At 44.3% G+C, this 23,328-nt stretch overlaps 2 protein-coding genes across 3 annotated transcripts; both read left to right on the top strand.

The window, feature by feature from the left end:
- Positions 1-3,272: 3,272 nt before the first annotated feature.
- On the top strand, positions 3,273-8,908 carry NCR3 (natural cytotoxicity triggering receptor 3). The gene is made up of 3 exons (XM_072124384.1): positions 3,273-3,353; positions 4,513-4,872; positions 8,742-8,908. The coding sequence occupies exons 1-3, from the start codon at positions 3,290-3,292 to the stop codon at positions 8,840-8,842; spliced, it is 525 nt and encodes a 174-aa protein (XP_071980485.1). The 5' UTR covers positions 3,273-3,289; the 3' UTR covers positions 8,843-8,908.
- A 4,573-nt stretch (positions 8,909-13,481) lies between these two features.
- LOC140077075 (NF-kappa-B inhibitor-like protein 1) lies at positions 13,482-22,852 on the top strand. 2 transcript variants are annotated; one of them, XM_072123942.1, is made up of 5 exons: positions 13,482-13,753; positions 14,001-14,113; positions 14,935-15,070; positions 21,729-22,049; positions 22,514-22,852. In XM_072123942.1, exons 1-5 carry the CDS (start codon positions 13,483-13,485, stop codon positions 22,642-22,644), a joined length of 972 nt encoding a protein of 323 aa, XP_071980043.1. In that variant the 5' UTR covers position 13,482; the 3' UTR covers positions 22,645-22,852. The 2 variants fall into 2 exon arrangements, with proteins under 2 accessions (XP_071980043.1, XP_071980041.1); XM_072123940.1 differs by lacking the exons at positions 21,729-22,049; positions 22,514-22,852 and adding an exon at positions 16,698-17,700.
- Positions 22,853-23,328: the final 476 nt, after the last annotated feature.

Genomic DNA, 23,328 nt, shown 5'->3' with positions numbered 1-23,328 from the left:
GCTCACACTCGCCGTTCTCTACTGTGTGGTATCCTGTTGTAACCACCACGCAGGACTATACTATACACTAAGTGTGTTGCGATGCGTGCAGTTTTCGGACCTTGAGCTGGCAGATATCTGGCTGAAGAAGAGAACGTGCAACCACATCGCTTTCGGATTGAATGTCCATTTACACCCAGACTATTAGCTACTGATTATTCAGCTATTAGCAGAACACTAAACCACCCGCAGGTCTATAATGGGGTCTACCAGCTCCCAAATCATCTCGTAATTAAAAGCAGCATTGTATAGAGCACTTTATACGTTTTCAAGACATAACTTTCCTGTTTCTCAGCTATCTATCATCCCCGGTATGCCTCTTATCTTCTTCATATGCCCAATTTCTACTCAAGGTATCAGTCATGGTATAAAGAGCCAGTACTTCTGTAGGCCAACCAATGCAATGGTTTGCAGATGTAGTCCCCCCACACCCTAGTGCTTGGCAAAAAAAAACATTTCCTGGAATAGCTGCTTTCACTTTCTTAAAATAACCAAATCGGTAACATCTATTTATCAGGTTAAAAAATAGAAACTCTGAATCTTCCATATCTACTCAAATACAATATAAAAAAGCATCTCCTTAAGCAACGGCGCTAGAGGAAACAAGAAAACGAGGATAAAGTCCAAAAACACAGCTAATGTAATACAAAATACAAGCACAATCGGACTTCCCGACATTTTTTGGGAGTTGCGGCGCTGTGACAGGGATTTAGAAGGGGATTGTGTCGCACGCAATCGGATTTTGGCGCAGCGGTGCCGACTTTCATGTGACAGAAATGGGGGGGGGGGCAATCTGACTGATTCGGACTGAGTGCGGGATTTAAGATTCAATTTGTGTCGCATCCATTGGACTTACATACACTGGGAGGAAGATGGTAAACTCCGACAGACCTGATTGGGGAACTCCGAGGGACCGGAAAAGTAAATGTGCCCTAATGTCCTCTGCTTTGATGTGCTTCTTAGTCAAAAATCGAAGTAAATATCAAAGTAAAAGTAGGTAACAGACAGTAGATCAGAATCTCGGTTCTGAATTTTGGGGTACAGATAATTCCATCCAATGTAGTCTCTCTTTTCCTAATGGGAAAAACGCCATCTGTCCACGCTGGTTCGTAGAGTCAGATAACCCTGGTCCTCACAGTAAGGTTTTCTGTTAAGCACACAATCGGTGCTGGGGTTCCGATCATTCGTTCATCCATACAGGAAAAGAAATGAGACCACACAAGAGTGATATGGTTAATCTACCAGAAGCTTAAAGGTTTTTTATTATACTTACAAAAATAAGGTTGAAAAGCCCTCAATTAAAATCTCGTAATGATTGCACATTCAGCTCCTTCTCGACTGACTCTGCGTTTCGGGCTTCCCTATTACTAGTGTGGTCTTACCGTATTTTTCGGACTATAAGGTGCACCGGATTATAAGGTGCACCTTCAATAAATGCCTAATAAAACGCCTAGGTTCATATATAAGGCGCATCGGATTATAAGGCGCACCTGATTATAAGGATGATTGACCAGCAGGTGGCAGACCTGTGCACAGCTCAAGGCAGCTGTTGTCTGTAAGTACGGTTCATATATAAGAAGCACCGGACTATAAGGCGCAGCTTTGATTTGAGAAAATCAAAGCATTTTTTGTGCGCCTTATAGTCCGAAAAATACGGTATTTCTTTTCCTGCTACTGATCGGAACCCTGGAACCAGTTGTGTTTCACATCGGAATAGGGTTATCCAGCCGGATGAACCGGCATGAACAGATAGCATTTTTCCCCTAAGGAAACGGGAGATGATATTGGATGGAATTATCTCTAACCCAACATTCTGAATCAAGCATCTGAGATACTGTCTGTTTCTTACTTTTACTTTTATTTTAACATCTATACTGTATATCCTTCAATATAATCCAAACTTCTAGTCCCTAAAGAAAGGGCACTAGTGTCCTTCCCCTTCCTGATCTTACCAACTTCCTGTCACCATCGCTTAGGGGTGCCCCAACATAAACAATTCAAAGGGCCATGTGTAAATTCTACTTGTCCTATACATACACATCCCAGGAGATAAAAAAATATCTATTCAGTAATAACTAATGAGACACAACAGAAATACATCTTCCCCACTGGAAGGTGTCTAAGAATTTTTGCTGCTCTTCTCTAGTTTCTTGCGATGATCCTTGTTCTAAAGCCCCAAGTTCCTGACCCCATCTTTGTTCTTAACAATTCTTAACAATGACCCTGACCTAACCCAACTTGGTTTGGTAGCTTCCTGTTCTGACTTCAAGCTTGTACTAAAAGGAAACCTACCATGAGGAATCTACCATCAGAAATAGATGCGATGGTAAATTCCTATTGTCAGCTTCCACCATAATCTGTAATTTAATAATCCTGAGACCTAGCCTATCTTCTTACAAACTTTATTTTAGTAATATGTAAATTAACTGCAGAGGCTACTTGGGTGTGGAGTACCAGACTCTGCAGGTAATTGACAAATTACTAAAATAAAGTTTTTAACACGTTAGGTTCCAGATTGGGGCAGGGGCAGGCAGGAGGAATCTACCTTAAGATACACTTCTGATGGTAGATTCTTCATGGTAGGTTTCCTTTAAGACATCTCCATTGTCCCCCACCTGCCCTGACCTCAGCTTGTCTATGACTCTTCTTTTCTCTACTCCCTGGTGCCTTGCACCAAGGTTTCCTATTGTCACCAGGACAGGAGCTACTCCAAAAAGGTAGTGGCCCGGTGACCCTTATGCTCCAGACCACATATGATGATTCAAGGATAGGTAGATAACAACAGGGTAAATTTGGTAACATTCTTGGAATTAGCCCAAAGCCAAACCAGTCTGGAAGCACTGTCCAGAAGAAGAAGTTAATTGTGAACCAATAATCAAGGCAACATCTTAGTGGACACGGAACTTCTGAAGAACATGGTCTTTAATAAGTTTTTCATTTTTTGAATTGTAGATAACTGCAGAAATAAAATACATAAGTTCTAATATGTACGCATCTCACAAGTAATGACCTCATCGAACATTTTGAGTCCAGACCTACCTGTTGACTATTGAGGGGTTGAATATTTTTGCAGGGCGCTGTATTATTATACGGACTTTGTTTATAAAGAGGAAGTGTATATATTTACGGAGAGAGGTAACCATTGGTCAGGCAGCACTGACCACATTTCCAGCTATGTCACCAGTCAGAAATAGACATCCGCACTTTGAGAAAAGTCAACGTGTGAGTGAACATTGAGCCAAGGTGTAAAATGGAGATATCATCTCTACTAAAGATCCTGCTTGTAGCACATCACATCTTCTTCAGGACTGCAGGTAAGACGAGAAACGTGTACTGACCTTGTATTTTTGTATCAGAGATGGAGGTTGAGGAGCAACTAAGAAGGATTTATTTATAAAAGTGGAGAGTTAAGGCAGAGGGGAGACCGGTACAAAAGAAGGAGAAAAACAACAACCAAAATTTTTACAATTACATGCTGACCCATCCGAGAAGCTGATCACCTCAGAATCACTTAAGAAGACAACCGAGACAAAAAAGACTACACATTTTTTAAATATTTTTAAAATTTAAGAATTGTGGGGCCAAAATTCAAAAATGTGTAAAAAAGTGAGCTTAAAAAATAAAAGCAACCAAGTGAAACCTCTATTGTGGGTAAATTGAAGGATTGCCTGGATATGGTAGACTGGAGTATCTCAAGAAAATAAATGTATAATAAGCATGTCCAGATAAGCATTAGGTAGTCCTTGGTCATCTACTACGAGGAGGTAAGTTCCAGACTGGTCCATGGTAGGTCATTGGATGTTATAAATCTTGATCTTTGATATCATATTGAATAAGAGGTTGGTATTCGAGATGGATGGGTTTCCACTTTGGGGGAATGTGTGGGAAAGTAACCTGAAAACAGAGGGTGGTACATATTCACATTGGGTTGGAGTGACTAATAAGGTTCCACAGGCGTCAGATCCATAATAATCCTACGAAAAGCCAAAGGGCAAAAAAACAACCTACTTCCGAAAGAAATGTGTGCAATCAATATCCAAGAGAATTGCTAATTAGAGTCGGATAATATTTGTAGCTATACAATGGTTGTGCCTAAGAATGGAATCGGAATTATTTTGATATGCTTTCTATGCTATATTTCGGTTTAGATGTCCATTGTAATCACATAGTGGGGCTGTTCTATCCAACAAGGTGACCATATTACACCTGTACAGCAGGGTCCAGGATCCTGGCACATAAAACACAGCATATTTTTTGCGGAGGGGGGGGGGGGTAACCAATTTTTGTTAGACCCACAAACTTTTTATGGTCTGAGAATTCAACATACTTGACATGCTAGAACATTTTGGCAGGCCAGGGAAACGAGCTATCTTCTAGGACTCCGAGAGGTCTACCCTTGGTCGGTAGAGTTAACAAGTAACAGAAGAAAAATCTCCGGGTTAAGCAATAATCTGTTCCTTTACTTCTTTACAGTATATGGGCAAACACAGCTGGTGGTGACACAACCGGAGATGGTCCAGGCTCAAGCTGGAGACTCAGTGAACATCTCCTGCTCATTCACGTCTTCCTCTCCCACTTACACCGTGACATGGACCGTGGGGGCACTGCTACTTCAGGATCACCCATGTTTCCAACACAGGGTAAAAGTGTCTACCCCGGACCACAACCAGACAAACAAAGTCCACAGCTATGAGAGTCAGACGACAGTCACTGTCCTCAACCTAACGGAGAACGACTCAGGAATCTTTTTTTGTCATGTAAAGACGGGAGACAGAGAGACAGGGACTGGACCAGGGACAACACTGGTGGTCAATCACAGATCACTTTCTGCAGGTATTTTATGAGACAAAGCTCATGAATGTGAATAGGACATATAGGGGGATTTGTCACCATTTTGGTTCCTTCTACTACTTTTTGAGACTTTTTGTCTCAGTTGACATATTTGTCGAAACTGAGTTGAGACAAAACAGTCTCAAAAAGCAGTAGAAGAAACCAAGGTACCCCCCCCCTACTATTACTGTTTTTGAGTTTTTCCTTCTCATTAGAAGGTAGCTTTTTGCTGGATAAGTTGTATGTTTAATTCTATACATTCAACCTAATGTATAAAATATCTGTGGTATGGAATTTAAAAAAGTACGAGACTATTTTCGGGGGATAACTATGAGTGGATACATTTTTGAACATTTATTTATTATACAGTAATTTTTTATGTCTATGGAGCTGTGTGAGGGCTTGTCTTTTGCATAGCTAAAGGCATTTTTTGGGGGGTACATATGAGCTTCTAAACCCGACACACACACATATATGTATAATCAAACCTTTATTGAGAACACAGAGGACAGCAACAAATACGCTGGTCAATATTGCGAAAACAGGTCACGCAGGACCAGATAAATTATTATAGGTGTAACAAATGAAAACAGTGTTACGGATCCACAATGGTTGCCCATAGGAGGCGTAGAAGAGATCTAACACAAGTAAGCGACCAACGTAAGGAGCTTGGCAGCAAATTGAGAAAGGAAACATTGACATATCATGAATGAGAAAAATTAAATGGTGAATAAAAGGGGGGGGGGGTAGAGGGATGGTTACAGGGGAGGGAAGACATAAAAGGGGAATGGGAAGCACTCATGGGTGTGAGTTCTAAATGAACAGGGTAGTGGCGCCAATCACTCCGAGTCATGCAAATAAGTCCTAAAATTCCTGGGTGCTCTAGAATATTTCCCAATGGGTCCATGTGGTAATTGTCTTCGAGGGTCAGTGGAACTGTCATCCACCATCTCCTCCATCTCCACTACAGATTGAGTTGAATGATTGAGTGAGTGAGTTGAATGATGCATTTGCCCCTATTGCTTAGGTACAGGGTGGTCTACCTTCAGTATATGCCTGTTACACTATCCCGTATGCCCAGCCTAATAGTCCCTGCCTGTCAAAAAACTTTTTGAAAAATGTAAACATAAATTCAGTGTTGTAACTAGAAGCTGATGGGCCCCAGTGCAGAGTCTGTGCCAGGCCCCCGACTATAATGTATGGGTTATAGTAATAGTCTTCTCATATGGGAAAGTGACACCATAAGGGCCCCCTAAACCTCTTGGGCCCTGGTGCGACCGCAACTTCTACACCCCCTCAAGTTACGCCCCTGCATAAATTTAAATATAAACCGAGTTGTTGCAACTGTAACGACCTAAGCTTTGTAACCAACAAATTATTTATTCCCCGTAGTAGACATCATAGAAAGAATTTAAAAAACATTGGAGCAGATTAATCGAGCTGTCTGAAAGTCGGAATATTTCTAGCTGCCCATGACAACCAATTACAGCTCTCCTTTTTCATGAGCACTGGGCGACTAGAAATATTCTGACTTTCAGACAGCTCGATAAATCTGCCCCATTGCGGGTCTTTTACTAAGGGCCCGATTCGTGTTTTCCCGACGTGTTACGCGTATATTTCCGATTTGCGCTGATTTTCCCTGAATTGCCCCGGGTTTTGGCACACGCGATCGGATTGTGGCACATCGGCGCTGGCATGCACGCGACGGAAATCGGGGGGCGTGGCCGAACGAAAACCCGACGGATTCGGAAAAACCGCCGCATTTAAAAAAGCTTGCTCGCGGAGCTTGCACTTACCTTCACTCAGCCCGGCTCGGTGAACTCCTGCGCGTTCCAATGCTTTTCAGCGCAGCAACCTGGTGGACGGCGGAGGAACTACCTTCATAAAACCTGGCCGGACCTGAATCCAGTGCAGAGAACGCGCCGCTGGATCGCGAATGGACCAGGTAAGTAAATCTGCCCCAGTGTGTCAGGATTGCAATATTTTATTTTTTCTGACCACCGACAAAAAGCTTAGAAAAAAAAAAAATTTTAAAATGAAAATGGCACCAGTGAAAGCTTCAGGTTTTCCTGCAAACAAAGTCTTTGACCAAAAATTAAAATCAGGGATGCAAAAATAATACATTTTTAATTGTGAAAAAATAGTAATAGTAATTCCTAAATCCGGCGCCCCCTGCGCACTTCACAGGCAAACTGCACAAAAGTACATGTGGGCCACTGTTTTTATGAAAAAGTAATTCACTTTCCAGATGCCATGGTGGCTACTTCCTGCAGCATCAGAGGGGTGACGTTTTATTCCTTGCAGTTATCAATGCTCAAAACCATTTTTTGGGGTGTCAGCCCTCAATGTACATGGAATGGGCTCAGCGCCTCAGCTTCCTGTGCACATTTGTTACATATTTATGCCATGAAGAGGAAAAAGGAAATCTACTGTCACCACTAGGGGGAGCCCCACATTAACATTGTCTCAAACAGCTACAATTTTATAGTTTTGTTTCTAGTCCATGCAGAGACTATGTACATCTACACTCACCGGCCACTTTATTAGGCACACCTGTCCAACTGCGCGTTAACACTTAATTTCTAATCAGCCAATCACATGGCGGCAACTCAGTGCATTTAGGCATGTAGACATCGTCAAGACAATCTCCTGCAGTTCTCCCGAGCATCAGTATGGGGAAGAAAGGTGATTTGTGGCCTTTGAACGTGGCATGGTTGTTGGTGCCAGAAGGGCTGGTCTGAGTATTTCAGAAACTGCTGATCTACTGGGATTTTCACGCACAACCATCTCTAGGGTTTACAGAGAATGGTCCGAAAAAGAAAAAACATCCAGTGAGCGGCAGTTCTGTGGGCGGAAATGCCTTGTTGATGCCAGAGGAGAATGGGCAGACTGGTTCGAGCTGATAGAAAGGCAACAGTGACTCAAATCGCCACCCGTTACAACCAAGGTAGGCAGAAGAGCATCTCTGAACGCACAGTACATCGAACTTTGAGGCAGATGGGCTACAGCAGCAGAAGACCACACCGGGTGCCACTCCTTTCAGCTAAGAACAGGAAACTGAGGCTACAATTTGCACAAGCTCATCGAAATTGGACAGCAGAAGATTGGAAAAACGTTGCCTGGTCTGATGAGTCTCGATTTCTGCTGCGACATTCAGATGGTAGGGTCAGAATTTGGCGTCAACAACATGAAAGCATGGATCCATCCTGCCTTGTATCAGCGGCTCAGGCTGGTGGTGGTGGTGTCATGGATCCATCCTGCCTTGTATCAGCGGCTCAGGCTGGTGGTGGTGGTGTCATGGTGTCTTTGGGCCCCTTGGTACAACGCCACAGCCTACCTGAGTATTGTTGCTGACCATGTCCATCCCTTTATGACCACAATGTACCCTGTAACATCTGATGGCTACTTTCAGCAGGATAATGCGCCATGTCATAAAGCTGGAATCATCTCAGACTGGTTTCTTGAACATGACAATGAGGTCACTGGACACAAATGGCCTCCACAGTCACCAGATCTCAATCCAATAGAGCATCTTTGGGATGTGGTGGAACGGGAGATTCGCATCATGGATGTGCAGCCGACAAATCTGTGGCAACTGTGTGATGCCATCATGTCAATATGGAGCAAAATCTCTGAGAAGCTTCCAGCACCTTGTTGAATCTATGCCACGAAGAATTGAGGCAGTTCTGAAGGCAAAAGGGGGTCCAACCCGTTACTAGCATGGTCTACCTAATAAACTGGCCGGTGAGTGTATGTAATGATGTATCCTGTCACACATTGGACCTCAAATATTGCAATTTTAAAAACTTTCTGTAAGAAAGCTGCAACCTAAATCCCCAATAATTGTGAGAAATTGTGTCTTGATTCTACAGAGTCCTTCAACATGTTGCTCGTGGTAATGGAAATCATCCGAATCATCTGCCTCGTCATCCTCATCATCCTCCTGGGACTGGCTGTGAAGAAGTCCTGTTAAGACCATTTTGGTGAAGAGGTCATTTTGGACTTTGGACATGAGGATCAGCCACATGATAGGCCACATGTGATCACCATCTGTAAACCTATAGTTAAGACAATGGATCACATTTACTAAAAGCAGTGCAGTGTGTACTGTGTGCAGTTACCCGTGTAGTCTGCAGGTGGCGCCAGAGTCATGATTTCGTTTGACTGTTCTTCATGAATTTGGCGCCTCCCGCACTGCCCCGACAGAGTGCACCAACTTTTTTTGGTGCATGTTTAACATGGGGCGTGTGACACATTTCTGTCAGGCTCTGCATGATAAATCTGACGCAGTCCGACTGAGCTCCGGAACGCCCCAATCAGTGCAGTTGCATCAGGTATAGCATCAGGGTCATGGGGGCCCATTTACTAAGGTCCTTGCGCCAGTTTTCTGCTAGACTTTTCACGTTCCTTCTAGTGCAAACTGCTTGCACAGGTATTTAAGAAGCGTCCGCGCCACATATGTGCCGCACGTGACCATTTAGTGGCGTGGCTGCACTAATCTTCATGCGACACAAATTAGGGGGCTCTCCGCTGCTCAGTTGGATCGTGCGCCAAATTGAATGCAAAGTCCGAGAAAATTGTGTCACACGCCCCATGCTAAAGGTGCTCCAAAAAAAAAAGTGGTGCATTCTGTTGGGCAGTGCGGGGGGTGCCAGGTTCATGAAGAACATGCGCCAGAAATCCTGAATCTGGCGCCCCCTGCACTATACACAGGTAACTGCGCCTAGTACACACTGCACTGTTCTTAGTAAATGTGCCCCAATATCTTTCATGTGTAAAGTCCTGGAGTTTTTGCAGTCCTGTGGCTTTGTTTTAATTTAAAGGGAATAAATTGTGACATCGATGTTGTGTAATATTGAGAATTTTATGGAGAATTCATAGCAAACAAAAAGGTGACGTTTCGGTCGGACAATCGACTTTCTTCAGACTCTCTGAGTATACAATATAAGTTAAATAATTTTTTTTATATACCGTATTTTCCGGGCCATTAGGCGCACCGGAATATAAGGCGCATCAGTCCTAGACGCCTTATATATGGAATAATTCCATATATAAGGCGCATCGGACTATAAGGCGCAGGGTGGCCGGGGGCGTGGCAGAGGTCCGGTGGCGTGGCAGAGCGGAGACGCGGAGACCGGAGAGGTGAGCGGAGCGGAGACCGGAGAGGTGAGCGGGGAAGGGGGTCCCTTCAGGTGGAGGAGGGCAGCGGACCATACTTACATAGGTCCCCGCTACCGGAGACAGCAGATCTCCAGCGGGAACTGCAGACCGACGCGGCAGAAGTTGTTCGTGCCGCGTGGTCTGCAGTTCCCGCTAGAGATCTGCTGTCTCCGGTCTCCGGTAGCGGGGACCTATGAAAGTAGGGTCCGCTGCCCTCCTCCATACATAGGGCGCACCGGACTATAAGGCGCACTTTGGATTTCTAAGGAAATCCTAGGCTTTTATGTGCGCCTTATACGGTAATCAGATGCAATATACAAAGTAGCACTGAAAAATATATATTTACATGTAGTGCAAAGCAGATATTGTGTATCTATCTTAATAAAGATCAGATGAAAAGTAAAGATCGGATCATATGTCAATCCAATAAATGTCACTGGGAATGTGATGGTAACAGCTTGTGGCCACAATACACTTGTAAATTTAGTAGTATAGACACATATATACATATGCACACAAAGCACGCTCCCTCTAGTGACATTTTAGGAGAATAGACCAGTATAGGAATATATCAGGGGACACTATATAATCCAGAAAGCTATTCAGATTATTGAAGTCTTTGTTCTGGCCCCTATGCTGTCCTGTGAAACCCTCCTATTGTTCCTTATGACTGTCTGTACTCTATAATGGAGTATTTTATTTGTATATGTCCCCTATGAATTGTAAAAAATGGAATATAAATAAAGATTATTATAAAAAACACTGTTAGCCATTTTTTGCTAAAAACTCAAATATTAATTTTCGTCCCATACCCCCCACATTTGTACCCCCCCCCAATGCTCATGATGTCAATGCTACAGTGATAGGAAGACGGTTATTTACTCACCAAGCACATGGCAGCTCGCGACTTAAAATGGGGTGCTGTGTTAAGAAATAATGGGGGCTGGGCTGGGTCTTCCATCACGGCACACAGCAGTTTAGACAATTTTTGGGTTTTCATCGTACTTACTAATGTCAAAGGGAACCTACCACCAGAAGGCGTTTATAGGTGTGTAGAGGGTCATCAGCTCCCTGCACTATCACTGTGCCGCTGGTTCTGTTCGGTGTAGCAGATATACACCATGTGATGATGTTATCTTGCCGGCTCACCTCACTGCTATATACAAGGAGAGAAGAGAGGAGCTGCTGCGGGGGAACAGAGAAAGGTGAGTATGTGTTTATTATTTTACTATGAGTAAACAATAAGATAGGGGGCTGCTGAGGAGACAAAATAAGAAGGGAAGCTACTGGTGGGCAATATAATAGGGTTTTTTTACATTTATGTGCGGGGGAGATGGAGGGCATTAAGGGGGGAATTATACTGTGTGGGGCGGGGCAAGGGCTGGAGCAAAAAACAAATTCTGCAATGCACATAACGCACCACATCTTTTGCTCCTCATCTCTGCTAGGAAAGTTGTGAGGTATTATATTAATATACTGGAATGGGCACATTTGGCTTTGCTGAGACCCCAAGTAAAGTTACATCCAAGAGGCCTCCTACTGCACAGCTCTGCCTGGGTTGTATTGTGTGTAAATTCACCCCTGAATATTCAGCTCCTTAATACCGGATACCTGCCTGGCGTAGACGAGGCCTGTAACTCCGGTACCCAGCGACCATGACCCGTCGAGGCCTCTAGGCCGCGCTCTACAAATACTAAGGACCTCAGGGAATCCAGCTGCCCCCAAACCCAAAAAGGTCAGGCCCCGGCGGGGGTGTTGCACTCATTTCAGAACACATGCTTTTCAGTGAAAACGCATATGCATTCTGACCAACGCCCTTCCCATTACTTTTTCAGAAACCGCATCAAAAAACGCAATGGGGCACATTTACTAAGGTCCTTGCGCCAGTTTTCTGTCGGACTTTGCACATGCTTTTAGGTGCAAACTGCTTGCACAGGTATTTAAGAAGTGTCCGCCCCACATATGTGTCGCACGCTACTCATTTGTGTCTCAACTGCACTATTCTTCACGCCACACTAATTTTTACACTGTAGGGGGAGTTCCGGTGCTCAGTCGGACCTTGCGCCACATTAAACATGCAGAGTCTGACAGAAGTGTGTGTTGCAGGCCCCATGTTAAAGGTGCAACAAAAAAAAAAGTGGTCGGGGCAGTGCAGGGGGCGCTAGATTCATGAAGAACAGGCACCACAAATTCTGAATTTGGTGCCCCCTGCACACCACACAGGGAACTGCACACAGTACACACTGCACTGTTCTTAGTAAATGTGTAAATTCTGTCAGTTTGAGGTAAAATGCGCTTTGGCAGGGTTCGTCATTGATGTTATTGATGTTTTCTTATGGTAATATCAGGAACAGTGCTTTAAAGTTATCTTTATTCCACTTTAGACATAGTCACAGTATTTTAGGGCATATCTGATATATACTGTACAGGAATATCTCCGTGCACTAGATATAGGCGTTACTGATCCCCAATGTACAGGTTTATCCTGACAGAATACCCCTGCTGTATCCCTGTCCCTATGCCACTATTTCAGGCGCGGACCAAAAGAGATGCGCTTGGTTTCCGGGAGACAGTTTATTAGACGGCCCGGAAGTTTATTGCTAACTCCGCCCAGTACACCCGGAAGTGTGAAGTGAAGCCTCCCGTGCCCTGTACAGTGTATTGTAGAGAGGAAAGCATCGAGGTAAGTATAGATGAATCTACAGCTCTGCTGCACTGGCTGCTGTATAGGGAGGGAATGCTGGGGGTTGTAGTTCTAATCGAGTCAGGAAACTACAGGCTGCACGTGATTTCTGGCTGCTTGGTGCTATGGAACTGAGTGTGCATGCATATACTATCCTGTATCTATAATATACATGTAGAAGATAGTAGATTTTCTGTATTTTCAAGCTCTCTGCTTTCTGTCATTGAATGTGGGAATGCATAGTTATATCCAATGGCTGAAAGTCCTTACACTTCTGAGGTTTTGCTTCAGTTGCATCTTACTAGCCAAACCCCCTCCCGTATATTCAGGAGATCATCAATAGGCACAGTTGTGTCTATAACATTGTCCTCATTTTTCCCCTCCAACCTGCAGTCTTGGTCACCACCCCTTGACCTGTTTATATTTTTAAATCTTGAATATTTTATGTAACACCCAGAAAAGTTGTCAATTTGACTGTGAGATGACATTATTACTTCTAGGACCTAAGAGTGATACATAATAACTGCTCTGATACATTGCACCAAACTGTAGGATAGATCTGTGTCACTGTACTGACAGACTGGATGCAATTGTAACAGTCTCTCAGCTGTAAAAGTATCAGGTCTGTATTTATAGTTTTTTCATTCTATTTTATGGTTACAAGATGTTTCCATTCACTGACAGCAAGAAGAGCTTTTGAAAATAGACAAGAACTGATGGAAATGTTTTAAAACTCCCCCATATAATCAGTTTTCTCTCCTGTAGGTGCCATGTCTTTCCGTCGGGAGCTGAAGGCTCTGCGGTATATTGAGCGCGGCGACGTCCTCCGCCTGAAGTCTTACATCAGAAAACATCGGCACCTGCAGCTGGATACATCCTTACCGGGAGGGCGGAGCCTCCTCCACGCCGCCTGCTCACTGCGGGACGATGCCTGCGCTCTGCTGCTGCTCCGTAAAGGCGCTGACCCCATGCGGCGCGATGCCAATGGGAACAATGCTCTGCACGTGGCAGCTCGGGAGGTGGAGAAAGGCGGATGGACAGGTGAGTACGAGGGGACTCCAAAATTATTCATCTTACTAATGGTGGGACATGAGATCACAAGGTTTTAAGGCCCTAAAGACAGATACATAATGATAAGTAGAGTTTAGAGAATAAACTTAATGCAGAGACTGGATCGATCTCTGTCAGTGCAGAGGATTTGGAGCTCTGTACCTCTATATCCTCCCCCCCCCCCCCCCTGGTCTACACCAGTTCTTTCAGTTCTTGTGATTTTTTTTTTTTGTTTTAGTCTACACAGATTTGGTTGTGCCTTTACTCAAGCGCTCTCCACAGTCCATTGATGTCGAAAATCATGAGGGGACGACACCTCGAGACATCCTGAGGCGGGCAGAGGACCTAATGGTAATGTATGAACTAAAACATACAGGCTCATTGGGGGTATTTATCAGGGCTTCTGCACCTAAGCACTGGTGTAGAAGCTGTGAAATCATCGCAAATGGTATCTTATCGCTAGCACTTGTGATTATTTTCACCAATCTGCCACCTCTCCACCAGATGGGAATGAAGGGGGGTTGCGGCCGGTCAGGGGGTGGAAGCAGCCAGTAGGGATGCACTTATTTGTATGCCAGCTAATATAGCAAGAGCCCGGAGCTTTTTGATGTATCCAGCTGCGCCTTATCGGTGGGTGAGGGGGGCTATCATACGCCTGTGATAAATGACCCCCAGTGTGTCTATCGTACTGTGAACCAGTATCAGAAAAAAAATTTGCCTCGGATCTTCTCTCCAGTCCACTGCTGATGACCTGTCCTAAGGAATAGACCATCCGTATTACAGAGCATTACTTTGAAGTCTGTTTAGAAATTGCTGTTTTTCGTGTTGCTCATCCGCGGTGTTGCTCATCCGCGGTGTTGCTCATCCGCGGTGTTGCTCATCCGCGGTGTTGCTCATCCGCGGTGTTGCTCATCCGCGGTGTTGCTCATCCGCGGTGTTGCTCATCCGCGGTGTTGCTCATCCGCGGTGTTGCTCATCCGCGGTGTTGCTCATCCGCGGTGTCGCTCATCCGCGGTGTCGCTCATCCGCGGTGTCGCTCATCCGCGGTGTCGCTCATCCGCGGTGTCGCTCATCCGCGGTGTCGCTCATCCGCGGTGTCGCTCATCCGCGGTGTCGCTCATCCGCGGTGTCGCTCATCCGCGGTGCTAATGGCATCATGTTTGCATTCCTAGGAGCAGAACTCCATGCACAGCGTTTATCCTTCTGAAGCCCCCACAGATCATTCCTCACACAAGTCTTCCGAGTGGAGAGAGAAACTTTTGGCAGAGAGTATGGATGAATATCAGGAACTGTATGGACAGTATGAAGGTAAGGGATGCAGCACCAAAATTTACATTTTAAACTTTTTAGTAATTCATACACCCAAGGCTATTGTACTGTGCAGAGCACCAGACCAAAGATACTGTGGCAGCGCTCCCTGGGAAAATTAGGCCAAGTAGTTCTTCTACAAAAGTAGTTATTTAAAGGGGTGTTCCCATTTCAGCAAATTAATGTTAAAGTTTTTATGATAAAACATTATACAATTTTCCAATATACTTTCTGTATCAATTACTCACGGTTTTCTAGATCTCTGCTTGCTGTCATTATATAGAAAGCTTCTATATTAACTGCCAGTGGATAGAAATCTGGCGGCCGAGCACCTGTGTGACCATGGTCAGACTTCTGTCCATTGGCGCAGTTAATATAGAAGCTTTCTATATAATGACAGCAAGCAGAGATCTAGAAAACATAGAGAAATTAATACAGAAAGTGTATTGTAAAGTTGTATAATTTTTTATAATACAAATAATAACATTAATTTGCTGAAATGGGAACATCCCCTTAATGTTCAATCGCTTAAATTAAATCTACCACCAGGATAAAGGATTGTAAACCAAGCACACTGACATACTGGTGTGTGTGCCCCCTCTGGCAGGATCTGCCAGAAAAAAAAAATCTTTAAAATGATGTAAATGAGCCTGAGGGGCTCTGGGTTTCATAGCTATTAATGCCTGACTCATTAATATAATCTTTAAACCTTTTTTTGTAAAAACAAAGGCATAAAAAGCTAAAAGTAGAGCAGATCCTGCCAGTGTGGGTGCACAACAGTATGTCAGTGTGCTCGGTTTACAGTCCTTCATCCTGGTGGTAGGTGTCCTTTAAGAGCCATCAAACATGTCTGAGGTCATCAGTTAAACTGGAGATACTTTCTATAGGCATTGCTGTAGTGCATGGTCTTGGCTCTAGATGCTTCATATCGAGGAGGAAAAGACAGATGGGAATATTAGGAGTCTTGCTTTACCCGAGAAATAATAATTCTATATTTGATTAGGGGACCATAGACTGCTCCGTTAGTGAGGGACATGCGACGGCACTCTGGATGGGGCATGGGCACGGGCACGTTCTGCATGGTTGGACTTGCCAGCAATCTGGGGCATGACACAGTATTCTCATTGGGTGGGACATTGCGGCACTCTAGGTGGAGCATGTGACTGCATTCTTCATGGGTGGGTATGGTCATGTTCTGAATGGTTGGGGTGTGGCAGTATGCTGAATGGGTCACATTTTGAATGATTAGGTTGAGGCGCATTGCAGCTCTCTGCATGGGTGGGGCTTTGTGGCACACTGGAGCATGTAACTGCATTCTCATTGGGTGGGCTGTGGGGGTGGTCTGCATGGGTGGGGATGGTCACATTTTGAATGGCTGGGGCATGGCAGTGCCCTGAATGGGAGAAGACTTGTCTATCTTGGACCATAACTGGAAGTAGTACTCTTAGTGAAGGTACACCCATCTGTAAGGCACCCGAAACCCTTAACATCTCCATCTTTGTACTTTTGTGTCTCTTCTTTCAGAATGTTATATATGACAAATCACATTTGTTGTTGCTGAGTTTTTAATCCCACACGTTTTATTGGTTATGTTTTTGTCCTGTTGCTGCGGCTCTTCTTTATGAAGAAGTCTCAGAGGATTATGCAGAAGATGTGCCGGAGGTGGAGACCTTTGAAGCCTGGGCCGATCGTATCTACAGAGAATATCAAGCGAGGAAGATCCGGCCGGAGCCTCCGGGTGCAAAGAGCAGGAAAGTGTCTGTTCAGGAATCTCCCCGGGTGGCCGAGGAGAAGACGTATGTACTGAGGCAGCAGCGGAAGGAGGCAGAGCTGCGGGAGGCACAGAGTAAGCGATACCAGCAGAGGTGTCACCAGGTATTCGGAAGAAGCGCCGCATCCACCAAGACGGGAGAGGAAGACGAAAAAGTGAAGGCTACAGGAAAAGATGGCAGCGACCAGGGTCCATCTAATATCAGGACCGGTCTTGGTACATTGGGCTACAGTGACATCCCATGGCCCTTAGCTGGAGGGACGGCTGAGCAGATGGCACAGGTCATTGCTGCTGGTGGTGACCCGTCAGATGCAGAGTCCTATAAACGCTACCTACGGGCGCAGAGGGTGACCTGGCATCCTGACCGCTTCATGCAGAGATGCGGCTCTCGTCTGCAGGCCAAGGACCGCGAACGAGTGCTAAGAACTGTCACCGCATTGTCCCAAGAACTGAACAGACTGGCCGAGCTGACCAAGTGATGCTTACATGGCCATTCACCTTTACAGTAAAATTGTGATAACCTACAACCATAAGTAGTGCATCACTGTAATTTTTTGACTTTTACCTGTGTGTCCATATGTATGATCCTGGGTCAGGAGGTCGGCGGGTCGGGACTTTTTGTATAACATGCGTTTTACATATCACGTATAAGTATCACAGGTCTTTAACCAACCATGAAGATTTCTCAGGTTATCACTTGCCCGAAAAATGGACACTTCTGCCTCATCTACAACTATGGGACGGATCCCATAATGATACTTCATGTGTAAATGACATGCTGGAAGAGGTTGCACCAGAATCTCACAATATCAAATGGGCCGGGTGAGAAGTAACATAATATAAATGTCAGTCTACTTTCCCCACCTTCCGTCTTCTGTTGCTCCCGAACTACTTGGGAATGTTGGGGAACCAACATGCGCCACAATACTGGAACCAGAGCATTAAAGTTAGCTTATTTTGACTTCCTCTTTGCTATTCCCTGCCCCAGCATCTATGGGTTTTCTGAGTTTCTTTGAAACAAAAAAAAAACATTTAAGTTAAAGGAAATATACAAAGTTATCCCCTATTAAGATGATCGTCAACCTGAGCCTGAGCTCCAGGACCCCCACTGATCATGAGAACTGAACGCAGGAGTCCTGTTCTCACTACTGGGTATAGTAGCAGGTTGATCATGTGTCATACTGCTCCATTCAGTAGTACAGGTGTGTAGGAAATTGCAGAACACAGCGCTCATGCATCTCCGGAACTTCTGTTCATTCAAGGAAATCTACCATCAAAATCCATCATGATAAACCAGGGACACCATGACTGTGGAAATGTTCTTATATTTGTTATCCATGGCCTCCTTCCTTCTTAAGTCAACTTTTGAAATTATGCAAATGAGAGAGAAGGCCTATGGGGATGTTACCAGAGCCCTACTGTGCTATAGATTCACAGGCTGTTACAATGTGCAGGAGCACTTCACCCCACCCCCCCCTCCCACTGTATGACAGTACATCAGGCAGAGGGATTGCTCTAACAGCCTGTAAAGCTACAGCGTGGAGGGGTTCAGGTAAACCTTCAGGCTCATTGGCACACTTTTAAAAGTTGATTTAGAAGGAAGGAGACCATGGATAACATATATAAGAAGATGACCACAGTCACAGTGCTTGGATCTATGAGCTAGTGCCCCATTTTTATTTTGATGGTAGATTTCCCTTAATCATGATAGTGCTGGAGATATCATAGCGCTGTGCTCTGCAATTTTAATCACTCCCATAAATGTGCTTGACCATTAGTATGAATTACATTTTTGCTTTCCAGACTCGGGGCGTCCTGTTCTCTTGTGCGGTGGGGGTCCCAGCAGTCAGACCCTCACCAATGAGTTCATTATTCCTGGTGCAGACTTGATAGAACTCCTGGAATGACATGACGGAGCTCTGCACTGATGTCTATGACACATCTAGTCTTATGATTGAATGGAGTTTCACCAGGATGGGAAGGTCTCTCTGTTACAACCATTTTTTTCTATGATTTATGTCCTGCTAAAAATGTTCCTTCTTATATTTCTGCATCTTATAAGCTTTGCTGTGTAGACTGCAGCAGAGTCTTCAGAGTCACTTCAATAGTAAAGCACCAGATAAAGGGCCTGAATAAGGCAGAAACCCAACCTATGGATGCGGATAAGGCTCTGTATATAGATCTCGTGTCACTGCCTGCTCCCTGGGGGTTGACTGTCTCTCATCTGTCCCAGGAGACCTTCAACTATTGAGTATTCACGACATAACCCATGAGTAGGGAAGACCCCCTAGAACTAGGGTTACACTCGGCAATCTCTAAGAGCATAGACCATATGGCACCATGGCAGGAGCCCATCATCAAACCAAAACTGACCCCCTACAGGACGGACCCTCCGTGTTATAAAGCGACACCTTACACCCTGCTGTGCGGTGTATATGGAGACACCAGGAAGGAAGTGCGTGTCTCCTCTCCGGCCAAGCGAAGGGGCGAAGGTGCTTCATCTTATTATGCACAGAAAAGTAGGACACATAACACTACACAGTAACCACAGTCCTACTGACACAACGGCCGCCACCGAGGGCCACCAGAGAGACAAGAACTTCTCACAGGTCTCTACCCGACCATGAAGATTTCTCCAGTTATATTCCTCATCGCTGCTCTGAAAATGACAGGTAAGAAGATAGACGACTTGGAATCTATCTATTTCATATCTATCTCCTATCTATCTATCTATCTATCTATCTATCTATCTCCTATGTATCTATCTCATATCTATCTATCTCATATCTATCTATCTATCTCATATCTATCTATCTATTAGCTATAGATATGAGGTAGGTAGATAGATGATAGATAGATAGATAGGAGATAGATAGGAGATAGATAGATAGGAGATAGATAGATAGATAGATAGGAGATAGATAGGAGGTGGATAGATGATAGATAGGAGATAGCTATAGATATGAGGTAGATAGATAGATATCTCCTATCTATCCACCTCCTATCCACCTCCTATCTATCTCCTATCTATCCATCTGTCTTAGCAGGTTTTTCTCATCACATCTTCCTGTTGCATATACAGATCATCCCTTTTTTCAAAAAAAAATATTATCTATGTCACATTTTACATTTCTTTGACATCCCCTCTACCTCTCGGGGCTTAAAGGGAAACTTTTAACCAGCAGTTTCACACTAAACCCACAGCACCCTTGAATGAAAGCTCCCAAAATCCATCTTGATAAACCAGGGACATTACTCATAGATGCAGGCACCGGGACTGTGGTAATCTGGGGAGACATAATCTGCTCATTGTAACAGCCTATGAAGCTGCAGGGGATCTGGGAACACTGAAAAGAATAGTTATAAAAGTTGATATTAGAAGGAAGGAGGCCGCGGATAACACATATAAGAAGATACCACAGTCCCGGTGCCTGGATCTATGAGTAATGTCCCTGGTTTATCAGGATGGATTTTGGTGGTAGATTTCCTTTAATTGTCTGTATACTAGAGTGTAAGTGTTGTGTTAGGGTGATGGCACACGTGGCGTTTTAGTTTTTTTTTAAGAATGCGCTTTCAGTCCATTTAAAAACGCTTGCGTTTTTGACCACTTTGGACCGTTTACCATGCGTTTGGCTGCTTACAACCTGTTTATCTATTAGGATAATTGGGAAAACGGACAAAAACAATCAAAAACGCATTCGTTTGTAAACGGACTGAAAACGCATGCTTAAAAACGCTACGTGTGCCATCACCCTTACTCCGGGTGATGTCACATTCTAGAACTAAGACCCTGAAGAAAGGTCCATAAAGATGAATATACTATTGGAAAATAACCGGCTGATCTATTGTGAATGCGCCATCTAGTGGTAGAAGACTGCACTTACACCGGACTATATAGACTATTGACTTTTGAAACAAAATTTTCCATATCATCACCTCCTATTCAGTTTTAGCTTTATCTTGGCTCCCATCCTAATATTAGTCCTAATACTAGTAAAGATTGATTGGCTTTGAATCTGGGAAACAATCATTATTGTTAATTTTTGTGATTGTTGATTTTTTTGTGGGGGAATTGCTGGCTTTCTTGTTGATGCCTTAAGATAGCGTATTTTCCGGACGATAAGGCGCACATAAAAGCCTAGAATTTCCTTAAAAATCCAAAGTGCGCCTTATAGTCCGGTGCGCCCAATGTATGGCGCAGGGTAGCGGACCCTACTTACATAGGTCCCCGCTACCGGAGACAGCAGATCTCCAGCGGGAACTGCACACCACGCGGCATGAACAACTTCTCATCTGCTGTCTCCGGTAGCGGGGACCTATGTAAGTAGGGTCTGCTGCCATCCTCCACCTGAAGGGACCCCCTTCCCCGCTCACCTCTCTGGTCTCCGCTCCGCTCACCTCTCCGCGTCTCCGCTCTGCCATGCCCCCAGATCTCTGCCACTCCCCCGGCCACCCTGCGCCTTAAAGTCCGATGCGCCTTATATATGGAATTATTCCATATATAAGGCGTCTAGGACTGATGCCTTATATTCCGGTGCGCCTAATGGCCCGGAAAATGCGGTATCTTCATTGGACAACGGTCCCTCAAGTATAACCTACAGCCCTACAGTGTTGATCCAAAGGAATGCAAAAAATTGGTTCACGATAGAAAAAAGTCAGGTAGTCAAAATCATTTTATCCCAAAAATCTAGGTCTTATAACCAGATAATCTTGCTTTCGAGCAAGGCATCCAGGATCCTCCAACTGTACAAAATTATGGCCGTTGACTCCTTTAGGGTATGATTTTCGGGTCATAGTCTCAGCAGGATTGTGTCACTCGCCATCTGGCAAACCCTCATGCAAAAATTTGATAGTAACTCTAAAATCTCATATCCTTCTCTTTAACAGCCGGCCAAAAAAATTCCACCCGGGTAAGTCAACCAATACTGAAACTCCGAGCTGGGACATCGGTGACTATAAAATGCCCCTTTTCGCCTGATACAAGCTTCTTCTCCGTTCTGTGGACCTACGGCTTTGAGAATGAACATCTTTTACAGCATCAATATTACAAAAATAGAGTTACAATTAGCAACAGTAGCCTGGAGATGACAATCAGCGACCTGACAGAAGACGACTCGGGTATATACTGCTGCCAGGTGGAAAGTGGTAAAAAAATACAAGCGGTGGGAGCCATCGTGGAGGTGATTCCAACATCTGGGCCTTCTAAAGGTACAAACTTGTTCTAAGGAACCTTCCATGTACTGTTTATGTCTCTATGAAATGTACTACCAGCCTGTCCATAATGATTTCCCTAGTGGTAGCTATATGCATAACATTATAAAATACTTATACAGATATAGTATCAAAGGGAATGCCTCATAAGAGAGAAGCCTTGGACGCCAGTCAACGATAAGTTACTTAACATGGGTCCATCCAAGGTTTCTATGTTCAATGGAACAAACTTAATAGGTGGTGGTCACAGTTTACTTACTATATACATACATGTTGCTATTTGGAGTCACAAACAAAATTGAAAGTGACATTTCTGTAAAGGACTCGTAGCTCCTACCATTGGTTTAGAAAGAAACCTGAAGACCACTGCCCACAAATGCCCATAAATTGTCCCAACGTCCTACAATAGTAACTCCTTCCACCCCTAATCCCTGATGTAAATTGTCCTATCTGTTTTCCAGAGCCCGGATGTCCTGAATGTCCTCCTGGATCCACATGGCTGGTGCTGGAAATCGTACGTGTCATCAACATCTTCATCCTTTTCATTCTTTTGATTCTTGCAGTGAAGACATCGGCAGCCAAGAAAACGTAGCCAAATATTGTTTTCTGGATGTTCTCTGTTTTCCAACCAACCCCATCCCCTCTAGATCATCTTCCAAACTTCCTGGAGATCACTTGGCTTCAACTTCTTCAAGGAGGTTTCTTAGAAAGTTCTTAGATCTGTGTCTACCTAAAGATCAGTCTGGTCTCCCATGATATTCATGGGACTGGACTGGTCACTTGTATAGGAACGGATCACCTGTTTTTATGTGTTTTTTTTGCACTTTTATTCATATTAAAGTTTAATTCAAGGATCTTTTTGTCAATTACATAAGAAATAAAACAGTTCACATCAACAGGTAAAGACAGATCAGAAGAAGGAGCTGGTTGCAATCTGGAGCACTTCATAGTAAACATGACGCTGTTGGTGTGCCATATTGTTAACAGTCAAAAACAGTTCCAGGGGATGAGGGATATACACAACAGGGCAGGGGTGGAACGTACAGATGAAATTGGGGAGGAGAAAAGCAGTATGAGGAAGATGATTGGAAGAGCGAGGGGAGGGGTTACTACCCATCGCCACCTGGGCCGGATCTTAACAGGAGCCAAGGATTCATCCATCTCAGCTGGTAGATCAGCTTGAGGTAGCGCAGAAAGGAGACAAAGGAGGACCAATGACACCATGAAGCAGACACCTCTTTTGGGTTCTGTATTCAGGAGACTCCATCCGGTCAAG

Source organism: Engystomops pustulosus, chromosome 9 (assembly GCF_040894005.1).
Source record: "Engystomops pustulosus chromosome 9, aEngPut4.maternal, whole genome shotgun sequence".
NCBI classification, from domain to species: Eukaryota; Metazoa; Chordata; class Amphibia; order Anura; family Leptodactylidae; genus Engystomops; species Engystomops pustulosus.
The sequence above is the reverse complement of the archived record's forward strand: the minus strand, read 5'-3'. Positions and strand labels throughout refer to the sequence as shown.